The 15,964-nt window shown below is 37.4% G+C and overlaps 1 protein-coding gene and 1 long non-coding RNA gene across 2 annotated transcripts in view; one reads left to right on the forward strand and one right to left on the reverse strand.

The window, feature by feature from the left end:
- Window positions 1-1,171: 1,171 nt before the first annotated feature.
- On the forward strand, window positions 1,172-13,341 carry LOC128076696 (plasma membrane ascorbate-dependent reductase CYBRD1). Its single transcript, XM_052674673.1, has 4 exons — window positions 1,172-1,495; window positions 6,968-7,176; window positions 9,441-9,595; window positions 9,785-13,341. Exons 1-4 carry the CDS (start codon window positions 1,291-1,293, stop codon window positions 10,083-10,085), a joined length of 870 nt encoding a protein of 289 aa, XP_052530633.1. The 5' UTR covers window positions 1,172-1,290; the 3' UTR covers window positions 10,086-13,341.
- LOC128076703 (uncharacterized) overlaps window positions 9,990-15,964 on the reverse strand; it is a 38,296-nt gene continuing 32,321 nt past the window's right edge. The window contains exon 3 of the long non-coding RNA XR_008204626.1: window positions 9,990-10,077. This is a non-coding gene — a long non-coding RNA (uncharacterized LOC128076703). The remainder of the gene's footprint in view (window positions 10,078-15,964) is intronic.

Genomic DNA, 15,964 nt, shown 5'->3' on the forward strand with positions numbered 1-15,964 from the left:
TCTGTGGCCAGTGTAGATAGAGGGAAGCTGGAACACTGAGGCTACTCAAAAGCTGATTTCAAAAAGGCAGAGTAACCGTTTTGCTCATCTTCAGAAGTATTGTGCAATCTTGAAATAATATTTCAGACAGAAGTGGTGACAGCAAAAGCAGAAACTTTCCCAGATTGGAATATAGCAGAACATTTTTATGGGAGGTGTGCAGTTAATGATTATATGAGCCCCATCACCATTTCTGACATTTTTATGACATGCTTAGTCTTCCTTAGTAAGGAATTTCATGCTTGTTTCTGTTTGGATTATTTAAAAGAGTTCTTTCCAGAGCAAGGCATTTAAACTTACCTAGAATACTGCTTATTAAATACTACCATCCACAATATCACCTCTGTAGCTTTCAAAAATTTGCTGTTCTTCCCAGTGACTATTATTTTGAAGCTGTTGTGACTTGCAATAGTCTTCTAAATCAACAATCATACATTGCTGCCCATCCGGTGAAAAATGCAGCAATTTATGGTGACCAAAAGGCAGCACAAACTTCGATGAAGATTATGGGCTTTGTGTAAGAAACTTGATCACGGTAAATACACAGTATGTTCCATCCTGGAAGCTCACACATTGACATTTTCATTCAGAAACAGAGATGTTTATGTTAAATGTTAGAACTCTTTGAAAGCTATTTAAGAATAGAGAATGTAGAACAACTGTTCCTGAACACTTCTACAAGTAGGTCTCAGATGTGACTAAGTTGCCAAAATTTGGCAGGTTTTAATAGAATGATGCCCAAACATTCCTACAAACTTAGCCCAGCATCTGTGTAAGAAACCGGGTTAATAGCTGTTTTCCAGCAATCGAGGAATCCAACATGAGTTGAATGGATGACCATGACAAAAACCATGCTCAGAGAACAGTGCACCCATGTCTTTAAGCACGCTCAGCGGCTGCACTTTCCGTGCTGCTTCTTCTCATCCAGCAGTACTTCTGGTTTATCTCTGGGTGCTTACGGCCGCGCTGCGTTATCTCTGCAGCAGATGGAGGCTCCCATCGGCGCCCCGGCTCACAACCACAGCCACGTGCTCAACGCCCCGGGCACCAAGAAGGAGCGGGCGGAGCCCCGCGGACAGGTCCACTTGAGCGCGAAGGACTGCGCAAGGCTGTACAAAATACTTGTAAATAACAGCGTGGCGACAGCCGGCTCGCAACAAGCGGTGAGGGGCGGCGCCGCCCGGGCACGGGGCCGAAGGAGGGCGTCAGCGAGGGCGTCCGCCTTGCCCCTCCCGCTAGGAGCTGGCGGCGATGCGCGGGGCTCGGAACATGGAGGACTACGGGCTCTTCCTGGCGCTGCTGGGCTCGGCGCTGCTGGTCGGCTTCGTTTCCGTCGTTTTCTCCCTCGTCTGGGTCTTCAGCTACCGCGAAGGGCTCGGCTGGGACGGGGGCTCAGCGGAGTTCAACTGGCATCCCGTCCTCATCGTCACGGGCTTCGTCTTCATCCAGGGCATCGGTGCGTGAGGGCCCGGCGGGGCGGCGGCGGAGCTGGGGCCGCGCGGGGCCGGGGCGCTGCGCGGGACGGGAGCGGCGGGACCGGGGCCGGGGCGCTGCGCGGCGCTGCCGTTCGGGAGAGCGGCGCTCGCACCGCGACGGGACAAAGAGTCCCTTGTCGCGAGCTTGTAGCGGTGGTTTGGGTTGATTTGGCTTCTTTTTCGTGTTTTTTTTCCTCCCTTCAAGCACTTGTTTACCCTGGCCTAGGGTTTCCTTGCACTTTGAGAAAGTCTTGCGAGGTGTGTTTTCCTAGTCAGCCTGAATTTATGCGAGCTGGGAATCGAAACGCCAGCAGTGCTGCCCTAGGAAACTTTCACTCGTTTGGCTCCGTCCCTTCTGGCTCGCTCCCCCGTCTCAGTTCAGCACCAGCGCAGCCAGACCCAGGAGCAGGGCTTGTGCCAGAGGAAATGCAGCACCAAGTACACCGCTGCAATGCATTTCATCAGCCCAGAAGCTGTATAAATTCTTTTGCAAAATATATATTTACAATTCGTACTTAATTCTGTTGCCTGAGTAACATAAAATGGTTATGATGAGGCCAGGGGACATTTTTACAAAGTGTATGAACTTTTGATTGCGCAGCATTCAGCCTTGGACTGACAGCGTTTCCCACTACATGTGCTATGTGCTCACTGTCTGTTTTCCATCACACGCCCTTCACATGTTAGGTCTTAAGGGCAAGGGTTGTTTTTTGAGGCTGACGGGAATGTTGCAGTTTGAATGACATGCTTTTGCTTTTAGTAGAACAGTTAAATCCAAGAAATTGACTGACTTGCACACAATGCCACTGATTAATGGTTTGAGGTGAGGAAAGAAAACTGGCAGTGTTCTCAGTAAAGTTTAAAAAGCAGATAATGGTAGTGCCCTAGAAGTACTAATCCTGAAATTTGAGTTATTATTTACACTAATTGCATGAAAACTAACAGGGAAATTTGGCAGAGGTAACAGCTTCCAACGGTGTTTTCTGATAAAGTCATTCATTCTGGCTAGCTTCGCTGATAAGAGAACACGTGAAGAAACAGCACCAATTATCAAAGAAAGGCAGATGAAAGTTGCAGAGAATGGTGGAAATTCCTTCACAGCTTCACCACTGACTTCTCTGGAGAGAAGGAGCAAGGAGATGATTTTACTCTTCTTAAGTAATGAAGAACCTCTGGAAATCTGAAGTATTTTTTTCTGTGTAACAGGAGGAATTAACTTAGAATTTCATTGTTAGCAACCTTATTTACATTTGCTTCACTGCTGAACGACATTTTGCACTCATCCAGCCAGGAAATGCGTCCAGCACATCTGGACATTCATTCCAGCAAGCGCGTTGTTTGGATCGTGCGTACGGCCGCTCGCTCTGCAGCAGGAGCCTTGCCAGGGCTGGAAGGAGCAGGGCGGGTGGCTGCTGAGCTCTGGCTAGGCAGGGAACTTGGTCATTTGAGCACACACCACAAACTTAATATTTTCAGTGGCAGCGAGGTATGTTCTGAGCTTCATGTCTTCAAGTTACAAAGAAGTTTTGAGCAATAAACAACACTCTGAAGCTGGCTTATATAATATTGCTTAGGTCACGTAAAGTGTAACTTCTGGTTATAAATAAGCAACGAGAAACACCTGTTGACTTCACTAAATACAACTTCTTGTGATCAACTACTGAGCTTTTTATAAACAGATTTTTTTAAAATCTTATTTATTTGTTTGCTTGTTTTGCAGACAATAGGGGGAGGTTTTCTGCAGAATTTTCCCCTGCTCTTTTATTTCCTCTGAAACTCAGCTTACCCCTGTTTCAGAATTAATTAGTTGCCACAAGCCTTGTGTAGGTATTTGTAACATAAAGGAAAGTTTATCATGGCTCAAACAAACAAATCAAACCAGGAATTCACTGATAGAAGAGCATTATTTGGAGTTGGAAATCCAATTAGGTAACATGAAAAGCAAAGCTGGAGACTGATGGAAAAATCCACCACTTAATTCAAAGTAATTTGGATGAGGCTGAGGGATAACACGTCTTTGCACACATGTAAGAAAAAGAAGCCCTTAAGTAGCTAAAAGTAGAAAGGAATAGCTGAATAAATACTTCGGTTAAACTTGTGTGCAAGATTTGAAATAGTAACCAAATCACCTGTTTCTTCAGTTCATTAAAGCCTGTACAAAGGATAGAACTGTGCTGCTGGTCTGTGGGAGGTACAAGAGGTGACTGTAATAACATGCATATGGGGAATCAGACACGCCCTGACAAAATATGTATCTTATCAAAAAGCTGTAGGCACAACAATGTGAGTATTAACTATTTATAGATAGGTACCTGTATATAAATTATATCTGATAAAACCCTGTCAGTGCACAGTCATTGTCCAGATGGTTTTCCAAAGTGGTGATAATACAGGTAGTAAAAATCTGTGTGCATATTTGTACCATGACTATTTTAAAGATTAAGATAGGAAAAATGTGAACAAAATGATTTTAAGAAAGGCTTGAAGAAATAGTATAGTGTGATAGAATGGAGTAAATTAGTAAATTAAGAATTTTGCTTTCTTTTTCACATGTAAAGGTTTTTCATAGATATCAGGGCTCCAAAGCAACACCTGCATGCTGCTTCATGTTTGGCCTGCAAATGATAACAGTTTGATCCCCTCTCAAAGGACTAATTATGAGAGCCATTGTGATGTAATACAGAATAAATGATTTTCAGTTCATCACTAACCTATTAAATTCCCACTAGAGAGGCTAGTATTTGGTCACCAGTTGTGACCAAGTGGGTTGTGAGAAGCATGCAGTCAGAGAGGAAGTGGAAATGGTGCTGGGGAAATGGGACCTTGTCTTTTGGCAACAGTAAACAGTCAGATCTGCTCAAGTTAGGATGTATAACTTTATAACTTTGCCCTTACTGAGAGGGAATCACAGCAAAATGTACTATCCTGTATTCACCCTGGGCTACAGCATGCAACATTTTAATGTGTGGTATTGCTAACAGGTCTCCAAGCCATTAGTCTGCATTCCTTGTTTTTCTGTCATACTTTTTCCAAGAGGGAAACAGACAAAAAAAAATGTCACGGTCCATAAGAGATCTAAGATTACATGGGTGACACTGTGAAGTTTGATAGTGCTTTTGGAAGTTAAACCAAATTACTGTGGAATCTTATACACCAAAGAAAAAAATTTAGCATGGACACAATCCTTTGAGAACCAAAGCTGTAAACTGAGACCAAGATCTGTTCAGGTCAATTTGACTTCAAGATACTAGAGTCCAGTACTCCATTCCACTTGAAATAAGCTATTGACAATACTCTGGGCCATAATTTATGAAAAGCGAGAAAGGAAGATTTCTGGGATACAATATCCTCACAGAATGTTGAAGCCTGGTTGGGACCTTTTGGCATACGAGTTGTACAAGATTAGAAATCATAATCGTTAATACTAGGTTAATTGCCTGATGCAGGCAGTTATTTCAATATTAACAAGATATAAGATTATCACATACATTTTGTGGAACTGTTGGAGGTGGTCTTAAGCTCAAGCTGAATCACGGAAATCAAATTATGTCATATAGTACTGCCAGTCATAAGTACTGCCAGACTGTCTTAAAACAAGGCTATCTTCCTAATTTTTTTATGCTGTGCTATTTCCACTTTTTAAAAGTAGAAAGCTGAGAACTACCTAAATGCTGTATGTATTTAAATATTCTAAGGGAGCTTTCATTCCAATATTATATTTTCACACAGCATGTGAAAGCAAATATTGATTTAAAATCTACTTGTGGACTGGAAATTCCATTTGTGAACAATGTTTTCTGTGTGAACTATTTAATGGAGTGCTGTGTTTCCTGTCATACATCCAAGTCAATATATGTATATCTAAATAGAACTTTAAAATCAATTTGTCATTTTTTATTATTATTTGTTGTAATGTACAGAATTAATATCCTTTTCTTTTTTTTCCTTTTTTTTCTTTTTTTGCATAAAAAGCTAGAGTTACAGAGAAGCAATGAGGAAGGTACATGAGAATTACTTAAGTAAATACCTAATCTTTGCACTTACCATGTAATACATATTATTTTCTAGTGAGCATTTGAAGAGAGAACTTACTCTAAAATCTGAAATATATTCTTATTCATTTCCTTTAGTATTTCTAATTATATAGTATTTGGATGTCATTTTATAAGAAGAAATCTTAAGTAAGGATTTAATTAATCAGATGAATGGAGATCATCATTTTTGCCCACTCAAGGCATTATGGATGGGAAGAACAGCCTTTACTGGTCAAGGACCAGGCATGATCATAAGTATTTGTCCCCTGTTATCTTAATGTACTTATGTGCTCTCACACATTCAGAAATTGTACAGACTTGTATTGAGAAATACATGGGGCTTCAGTGATCTGGTCTAGTCTGCGTGCTTACACAACAGGCAGGAGGTCAATAGTGGCAGGAAAGGAGCAGCAAGGACCCTGAAGAAGGGGAAGGCAAGAAGGTCTCTGTGCTGTTACTATTCTTATGGGCCATTTGGAGTCAGATCACTGGAAATTGTTGTTTTGTTCACACTGGTCAAAATACGGTATGTTAGTGTCACATATGCAAACACAGGCAAAAAATGTGCATTGATCTAACAGTGCTTCGAGAGTAGTAGCTGCCAAATCTTTTTGTTTCTTCAGTTGGACTACAATTCTCTGATGCTGAGTAGTCTTTTTCCATTTAAAGTACTCCTACCAATATTGTAACAACACAGCTATATAAATATCACAGAATCATAGAATGGCTTAGGTTGGTTGGAAGGGGCTTTAAAGATCACCTAGTTCCAGGTGCCACAAGCAGGGTTGCCAGCCACTACTTCAATCTGTCCAGGGCCTCATTCAGTCTGGCTTTGAACACCCTCAGGGATAGGACATCCACAAGTACTCTGGGTAGCATATGCCAGTGCCCTTCAACCCACAGAATCATACAGTTGTTTAGGTTGGGTGTAAATAGCATTACCCAAATTTGCAAAGAGAATAAATATTTTTTAAAAATACTGCATGTCTCAGTTTGTTATCTCCTGAATATAAGAATTGTGCCTTGTTCCTCCAACGTGACTAGCAGTAGAAAAATCAAAACCCTGTGCAGACTTTATGTTACCTCAGTTTAAGAAACAAGGAAAAAACAACACCAAATTGTTTACTGTCATTTTTTTGAAACACACTTGGATTTTTCAAAAATAGAGGAATACATTTTCTAAAGGCAATAATTTAAGTCCTCAGTTGTGTATTTGGAATGTTAGTCTGAGTAAGAGAAAAAGCTTTTTAATAATCATTTGTGTAGTTCTAATAATCTTTCATAATCTTCTAAAAGATAAAAAGTTTGGCTTGCTCTTACAGTAGAACTATATGAATGATACATAATTATTAAAATCTTAGAGAAGTTACACTATAAGGATACACTGTACACTATAATCTTCTTTCTGTTCTTTTTCAGCCATTATTGTGTACAGGTTGCCATGGACCTGGAAGTGCAGCAAACTTCTAATGAAGTTCATACATGCCGGATTAAATACCATAGCTATGATTCTTGCAATTGTTTCTATGGTAGCTGTGTTTGACTACCACAATGCCAGGAGGATCCCCAACATGTACAGTCTGCACAGCTGGATTGGGCTGACTGCTGTTATATTGTATTCTCTTCAGGTCAGAATTTAATTGTGTTTATAAATCAGTTGTAAAATTAATGAATGCATTGAGTAATTCAAGTACAATAGGCTCTAAATAATAAGACTTGTATTCTAGAATGCACTCTATTTTATATTCTGTGATTTGACAAATCATCATGTAAATGAGCAATTACTGGATCCCTGACTTCAAAGAAAAATGTATTTTAAAACATATTTTGTTTACTCACTGGTTTTATTTATTGTGATTCAATTTGTTGGCAGCATATTTAAGCACAGAACTTTTACTGAGGAATTCTCAAACAAAGTAACTTTTTTTTTCTTTTTCTAGTTAGGATAATTTTAACTTTTCATTTCTTGGCCTCAGGACTTGTCTATAACCAGAACAAGTGCAGCATGGAGCAGAGCAGATCTCATTTATTACAACAGGAAAAATGGCATTGATAAGTGTCCATATGCATGTTTTTAACTGTTCCTATTGCCAGAAAATTAGATTTATCTTATCTAAATTGAGCTAACTTGTTATGTTTTGCATTTGATACAGAAGGAGAGCAGGGATGCCCTGGTATGTAGCACACATACACAGGTGTGATGTTTTAGCACATAAAATTCTGAAGTCTCTCTATTGTATTAATTACACTTTAGAAATAAAAAACAATCAACCAGGAGGGAAATCCTACATATGGGGCATTTAATAAATCAGCTTTACAGTCCAAAGCAATTCCACTAAACTGGTAGATCAAGACCAGAGTTACCTCAATGCTTTTTATTCAGTTTTAAAACCTTGCACACCAAGAATCTGCACTTTTAACTTCCAGGGTTTTTTTTAAACTTCATTCCATGAAATTGTATTTCAGAATAAAAATTAAAGGCAATTTGTGTTAGAGTCTCTTAAATCTTAATGGAGGAGGAAAAGCAGTAAACAATTGCTTTTCCTTGTCTTCTTTATTAACATCTTTATTGAATGCATACCGAGAGAGTATTTGTAATGATAACCTACATCATTTAGCTGAAATTGCATCTTTTTAAAGTTGAAGCTGCTTTTTGCTTAAGTTGCATTGTTTTTAGTAAATGAAAGCTCAAACAAGTTAGTTTATTTAAGAGAGTTAGCTCTGTGTGGTCAGGTTCAGACTTTAAAATGAATATTAAGAAAAATGGAAGAAACATTTGTCTTACCTAGCACAGCCCTTATTGGAAGTGTTATTTACTTTACATTTATTTATTTTTATTTACTTTAAATAATAAAAGTATAGCACAGACTTCTTTAAATAAAAATTAATCTAGCAAAACTCTAAAATTACCATTAAAAACTTGTTGTAATTAAAAAAGAAACTAAATTTTGAATACAGCATTTATTTTGTTCCTTTAAGAAATGATGCTTAACTTCTTAGCCAAATGAAAAGAAAAAATCATAATGACCTGGTTATCAAGCACAGAACGTACCTTAGCTAAGGGATTTGGGTTCTGGATTTCTATCCTTCACTGCTCAGGCAAGGAGGTACAGGAGGTACAAGGAATAGTGCTGAAATAATAGTATTTATCACCTAGGAAAAAAAAGAAGGCATATTGCAGCACTGATAATCATATACTTCATACTTTTTTTTTTAAATGCAAAAAAAAAGAAACAACAACAGAAGAAAATCTGGAAAAGTAACTTGAGTGCCTGTAGCTGAACCCATATGACATGGTGGTGTTCTCTTCCACCACAGAATTAAGACTGATGGGAGGACCTGTGGCCCTTGAACAACCCGACACTCCCAACACACATCCTCATTTTAAATGCCAACAGACCTCTGCCCTTCTAGAGGAGTGTAGTTTAACTTACTTAAAGCCCTAAAAGGATGAAATCTATAGGCCACTCAGGAAAAAATGTTAAACTCCATTCTGATCTTCATTTACATACAAATCTGAACAGAAGGGGAGAAAAGGACTTAAAATTGAAGGGACTCTGAAAATGTAGTCACCCATTTAGTATCTTATTTACATTACTGAAACTGAAAAGTTACCTTTACAGTACTCAGATTGGTAGCAATTTTAGCATTAGCAGTATGTTTAGATACTGGTATGAGGTGGAATTATTTTTAAAATACTTTTATGTCTGCTTTCCAGATGATGATCCAGAATGATTGCTTTGGTTTTGTAAGAATACATTAAAAAATAAAAATACCAATTCCTCTTAATATCTTAAAGTATATCAAAACTGAATTTTATGATTTCAATTTCGCTTCAGAAGTACAGCTTGTTTCCCATATAGCTTTAACTATGAATTTGTTTTGTGTTTAGCTTTTCTTAGGTTTTGCTATCTTCCTACTCCCATTTGCTCCAGTACCTCTCCGAGCAGCTCTCATGCCAATACATGTTTATTCAGGGCTCCTCATCTTTGTAACAGTGATTGCATCAGCTCTCATGGGAATCACAGAGAAACTTTTATTTGCACTGTAAGCATTCATTTTTCACTTGTTTATTAAGTTTGTTCATTGCATACTGTAATTCTCTTTGTGCAGAATAACGACAATCTGGTATTAAGATAGCACTTTGTTTTAAAAAGACCTCTTACCTATTAGGAGACTACTGGTTTAGACTCAAATTGTCTTTAAAACAATTGTCTTTTTTTTCTCCTTCCAAAGGAATAGTACTGTGTACAGTACATCCCCACCAGAGGGGATTTTTGTCAACAGTCTTGGTCTCCTGATTGTCATATTCGGTGCACTTATTTTGTGGATGGCAAGCAGGCCCCAGTGGAAGCGCCCACCAGAAGAGAATGCTAAAGTTCAGCGGCCCAACGGTGGGGCTCCTGAAGGCATGGAAGCAGAATCCACAATGACAGATGGCAGCAATGCAGACAAATCTGATGTGGGGTTCAACAGTGAAGCAGCCAGAAAACGACACTTCAAACTTGATGAAGCAGGGCAACGATCAACTATGTAAAGAAAATATATACAATAACAGTACTGCTATACCACAAAAAACCCGTTCCTTCCAGTTTAGTCATATGGATATATACTACGTGTCCCAAACACACTGTATTGGTTCATAGTCAGTCCTCTCTCAAAAAATTGAGAGCATGGACAGCATCACATATTGGGAAAACGTTTTCCGTATCACTCCTTAAATTAACATGTCTAAGAGTCATGAAGAGTTATTGAAACTAAATTCAATTTTGATAGATTTTTAAGGTATGAGAGAAATATTGTGAAATATACCAGAAAACAGAATTTAGCCATTAGCACATAACTTTTTTGCTAATGTTCATTTTTCTGAAGTTGTGATCTATCACATTGATTAAACCCCTCACCAACTGCTAAGATCTGCATTGAGGTTACTCAGCACTTGGCTGAGTTGCACTATAAAATCTTTTAATCTAAAATTTTGAATTTAAAGAAATTGACAGCTTGCCTGATATCTTCATGAAATGTTCTGCATTTAAAGCCAGCTCAATTTTTATTTTTATTTTTTAAATCTGAATGTATCTGTTGACTTTTTTTCAATCAGCTTCACCAAATATATCGTATAGATAACATATCATTGTTGAAATCGTAAAAGATCCAGGAGTCTGATTTTGAAAGGCATAAAGGCACGCTTAGAAAAAAAAGTATCGCTTAAACCAGGACTTCCTTCTATCCCAGAAGGCTGTGATTTACTCTCTTGATTTGATTGCACAGTTCCTTGGCATTAGACTGGAAATTAGTAAGTTAGAAAACAGAACAGACTGGTAGCAGACTCAGAAGAAAGGAGCTTGAACCAAGAAGTGTTTTCTGCCAAAAAACAATTGAGCTTTGCTGATTTGACTGAAATATTACCAACTAACTGAAAGCTAGTTGTAGTATTTACGTTCTGGTGCCACAACCATCATCATCACCAAAACGAAGACATTCTTTAGTATACATATAACTACATATAAACTCTATGACTTCTCTTATTTGAAATTTAAGTGTTAAATAATGCAATTCAAGTCTCTACTGGCACTTTACTTTTATAGCTCTTCTAGTAATCAGAGTATTAATGTGTTATGCTCATTCAGTTCTTTCACAGATATAAAATGTGCTTATGTTTTTTTACTACTATAGAAGAATTACAGTATATTATTTTGATTGCACATTTCCAGAGTTATGAGCCTTTGTATTATAACCTCTATAAAAGTCACCTTGGAAACTGCAATACCTGTTTCAAAGAACTAGATACAGACAGTTTCAGACGGCAGATCATTTTCTTTTATCATTTTTGTAAATAACTACATAAATTTGCATCTATATCAGCATCTCATTACCTGTTATTTTATTTTTTACTATTTAACTGTTTGAGTGCAGTACAGAAAACTAGCATAGCAATTATTAGAAAAAATTTACCTGTTCTACTATTTGGTACTCAATAACTACAAGTTCCGTTTTCACTTACGTGTGTGGGTGTCTGAGACCCTTTCAGCATTGGTTTCATTTGAGAAAACACATACTTTTAAATGCCTTACTACAGCATTCAGAAATGCAAGAAGGAAATACCATCCTATTGTATGAGCACTTATCCAGTCCCATAGTGTACGGTGGATTGCACAGTTTTTTCACTTGTTTGTCAAGCATAGGTTTTTCACGTTCTACACAGTCGACTGCTTTTCCTAATCTAATGTCAGCATAAAGTCCAACCACTACTGATAGCAGCGTTATGAAAGAAAAAGGAGAGCACTAGTTTTACCTGAAAATAGTGCTCAACTGTTAGGATGATTGCTTTACGCACCTCATCATTCTTCTGGAGTGTACTAAGCTACATTACCTTCTTTCTCATCATCTCCTTATATTCTGCTAAAACTGGCCTGCTTTTCTGATGAAATCAGTAAGCGTTTTACAGCTGATAGATTCACAGTCTTTGTGAGAGATGTTCTGTTAACACTTTCAAAACATGAGTTAATGTATGCAGTTCAAAACAGGTTACTTTAAGTTATTATGTACTATGCTGTTGCTGCGTCTCATCTACCTTTGAAAATGAGCTCATTTAATGTTTGCACAGCACTAAGTCATCTAATAAAAGCTGTGCCAGGCAGAGCCTTGTCCAAGGACTGATCTAGAAGAAACTCTTAATTGTACACTATATTGGGGAAAAAAAAAAAAAATCCTTAATATCTCTTCTTTTACTACAACATTGACTTGGATGCAGAGTTCCCTATGCTGTTTGAAGTTAAGCTACAATAATTAATATGCCCTTGAATTCCCATTTTGCTCCATATACTGATCAAGAGTACTGATACTTCCATTCTAGAAATTACAGTCACAAGCAGATAACCAGTGATAGCTCATTTGCATGAAACATGGGCTTCTGACTGTTTTGAACTTTGGAAGATCCCTAAGAGATGCAGTAATTCTGAGTTCCTAAATCTTGCTCCACCTCAGTGTGTGCAATTTAAAACAGACTGAACATACTACAGACTATCATAAAAAGATCTTGAGATACTCAAGATTTAACTAACACAAGGTTAGTTCAGGTGTTAAGTACAATTATGTGCAACTTCAGAGAGCATTTTTCTTTGGAAAAAATACACTCCTACAACTGCTTCTCAGAGTGGCCTTCCATCACCTTTTTTTTTTTTTTTATGAAGGTTTCTTTTTAACCTCTAATTACAAGAAGTGGCACCAGCACAAGAAATAACGAAGTTATATTTTCAAAATGGAACTTGAAATTCTAATTTTTTACCAGGATTTTTCTGTATATTTGAACATTTTCTACAGGACAAGATTGTACGGCTTACATTCCAAGTTGGGATTCCTGTAAAAACTGCAGACATTCCAAAACCTAACACTGACAGTATTAAAGATGTCTGAAAAAGTAATTATTTTGGATGTAGTTGACTTGCAGTACTGAGCATAGAAAAAGTGGTGTTTTTATCCAACGTTAATGAAACTGAAAAATGCTGGTGCAAATAAGATATTAAAATAGAACATTCACTAATTATGTGCACACTATTGACTACATGTAGAAGACATATGATACTGTAAATATGTATTACAAGTATACATGGATATTTTATTGAAAGACTAACAGATATTGCCAAATATTTTCTAATACAGAGAACTTTCATCTTTTCCTATTTCAGAAAATTATTTTCTGTTTCTAACTGTTCATAAGAACTTAAAGAATTATCTTATGTTTTGTTATCTGCCATACTTACTTACAGATTAAAAGAAATGTTCAATTACAATGTATATTTTTCTTATTCTTTTTTATGTTAATAAAATAATTTTTTCAAGCTAACAATACCACCGAATACAGACCTATGTTATGGTACTAAAACACAACTTTCAGTTTGGTGAAAGATTGAATGACTTTTATGATTGCTTTTTTTTTTTTTTTTTTGGAAAACAGAAGCAGGACCTCTCATTTTTTCTTAAGATATTACAAGTGTTATTTTCTGCATGAAATGTACTGTGTACTATTAGAAGGCTAAAGTGCAGTCATCGTATAATGAAAAGCAAAGGAATTAACTGTATGAAGAAAGAATTTGCATTACATTTGATCACAACAGGAGTTTCTCATTAACTTTTTTAATCTGTTAACAGTGGCATAAATCAGTCATGAGATTACCGCAGCAAATAAGAAAAGATTATCATTTCTGATACATAACTGTGAAGCGGTCACGTGATGTGCTATGAGAGCCAGATATCCTTAGATAAATAACATCAGACAAACCGAACACAGAGCAAGGTTTTGACCCATGGAACCTTCCAACCCAAACTGAACTGATATAAAAAATCATCTAGCAAGTTACTCAGTGATAGGTTGTTGACCATGAAATGCTATAAACAACAAAGAAATCTATAAACAAGCAAGAATCCAGCTATAACCTTGTACTTCGTAATAAGATTAATTGGAAAATCTTTTAAAAGTGTAAAGAATACAGATTACTCCTGAATATCATATAGTTGCTTGCTAAAACCTCCCAGTGTGACCATCATCGTGGAAGAGTTTAAAAAAAATACAATCAGCACCAAGAACATTTTCTTCAATCAAATTCTGCTTTGCTGTATCCAAACCAATTATTTGTTGCTTATAACAACTTCTCTTACCATCTCATGTAGGCTGGGTTTTCTGGTAAAATAACAAGTGTCTTTTCAGTAGGTTGGCCATTTCAAAATTCAATACAAGCTTAACTATAATCACACTTAGAGAGGGCTTTAAGTTTTGACAGGAGAACTGGATTTGTGTGTAGGAAGAGTCTTTGGGGTTCTTTTTTCCCCACAAATACTTGATGGAATTCTTATGTACAGATTTGTGCACTGTATTTTGGTACGACCAACACCTTTGATCTCTGTAAGACTAGTAGGCAGTAATGAAGAGCATTACCACACAGGAATAGTCAAGTCTTAGTAAATAAAATAAATGAAAATAATTCTATTAATGCAGCTACGAGTAGAGAAGAACCAAAATGAGAAATTCCAGTTACAATCAAATCAAAGACTGCGGCACAGAAATCAAGCAATTAAAAACATGAAGCACTAAGCCAAGACTGCAGTTACTATACATCCGTCTTCCCCGTTGTCTTTAAGTCACCAACATTACCAGTCAGGACTCTCTAGTCTTTTGCTCGCTCAGCTGGTATGCTATTTAAAATCTATGAACTACAAAAAACGCCAAGTCCATAGTTTGTCCAGCACCAGTTAAGTCAAGCAGTAGGTATTAATAGACCTGTCAGAAAATTGATAACATCTATGAAAATGCTTGCAATTCAAGTTTCAAGTTTCAGCAGTATTTTATTCAAAATTCCACCCAGCTCCACTAAACATCTGCAAGACACTATTAAACAAGTACATTTTTGAATATAATGTAGCAGTCATAGACTTTCATTCTCTGCATACACAACCACTGATCCACTAGATGGCAAGCTCTACTAAACTGGCCTCTGTTTTTTAGATGCTAATCAGTTGCTGCTTTGGATAATATGTCATCCATCTTAAAATAAGTTTGGCCAAGATAAAAAAGTTACATCACAGTTTTACACTCTTCTAAAGTGGCCAATTAATCTATAATATTTCTTCATCCTTTCAATACTGGAAACTGCAGCGCCCTACACCATCTCCTTAAACTGCTTGTTGTAACAAAAAGAACACAAGAGCATGAAAATGTAGGGAAAAGGTCATATGCAAGATACAAAAGTAGCAGGAATTGAGAAAAACAGGAACTTCTAGCACTTCTGCCACTTGATCTAGTAGCCTTACATAAAAGTTGGCCCCCCAAAAAGTGAACACTAGAGCAAATTGCAAATAACCGAAAAATCAAGTTCTCCCCTCTGATCTATGTTAGCTGTTTTGGGACTTAATTTAGTCAAATAGAGTAAACAGACTTTGTAAGCACGTTTTCTGTTAAATTCCACTGAATGTCTTAAACCGCTGAAGCTATTTCGGACTTGCTGCACTGGCACTACTTTGGAATTTTCTTGCTTACTTCTCAGGCCATCTATACTGGAAGATGTTTTGTCTCTTACAGCAGCTATTTCCTGGTGTTAAAACAGTGGGAGCACACATTCAGGGCACAAAGTCTTCCACAGTGCTAAGTATTCCAGTTTGGGTGGCAAAATTCAGCATAGAACTGATTTTCTAGGACATGACTGTTATTACTGTTACAACTGAAATTTCCAGTTGTAACTCAGGGACCAACACAGAAATGAATAGAGGAGCCCCTATAAAGGGATCTAACTACACCTGCACATGCTTTCAGCTCTTCCCAGCAGCGCCAAGGTCATAGTCTTAAATTAACAGGTGACAATAATCCTATGAAGGTTTCACAATCCCAAGAACATTTCACATTTTCCCTACAAACTGCATTAT

Source organism: Tympanuchus pallidicinctus, unplaced genomic scaffold (genome assembly GCF_026119805.1).
Source record: "Tympanuchus pallidicinctus isolate F22 unplaced genomic scaffold, pur_lepc_1.0 scaffold15, whole genome shotgun sequence".
Classification (NCBI taxonomy): Eukaryota; Metazoa; Chordata; class Aves; order Galliformes; family Phasianidae; genus Tympanuchus; species Tympanuchus pallidicinctus.

Bases quoted from the DNA above. Each gene is read 5' to 3' on its own strand.
- LOC128076696 (XM_052674673.1), top strand. From the start codon at position 1,291: ATGCGCGGGGCTCGGAACATGGAGGACTACGGGCTCTTCCTGGCGCTG. The intron at 1,496-6,967 runs GTGCGTGAGGGC...GTTCTTTTTCAG, and splicing joins CGTCTTCATCCAGGGCATCG to CCATTATTGTGTACAGGTTG. The intron at 7,177-9,440 runs GTCAGAATTTAA...TTTTGTGTTTAG, and splicing joins TTATATTGTATTCTCTTCAG to CTTTTCTTAGGTTTTGCTAT.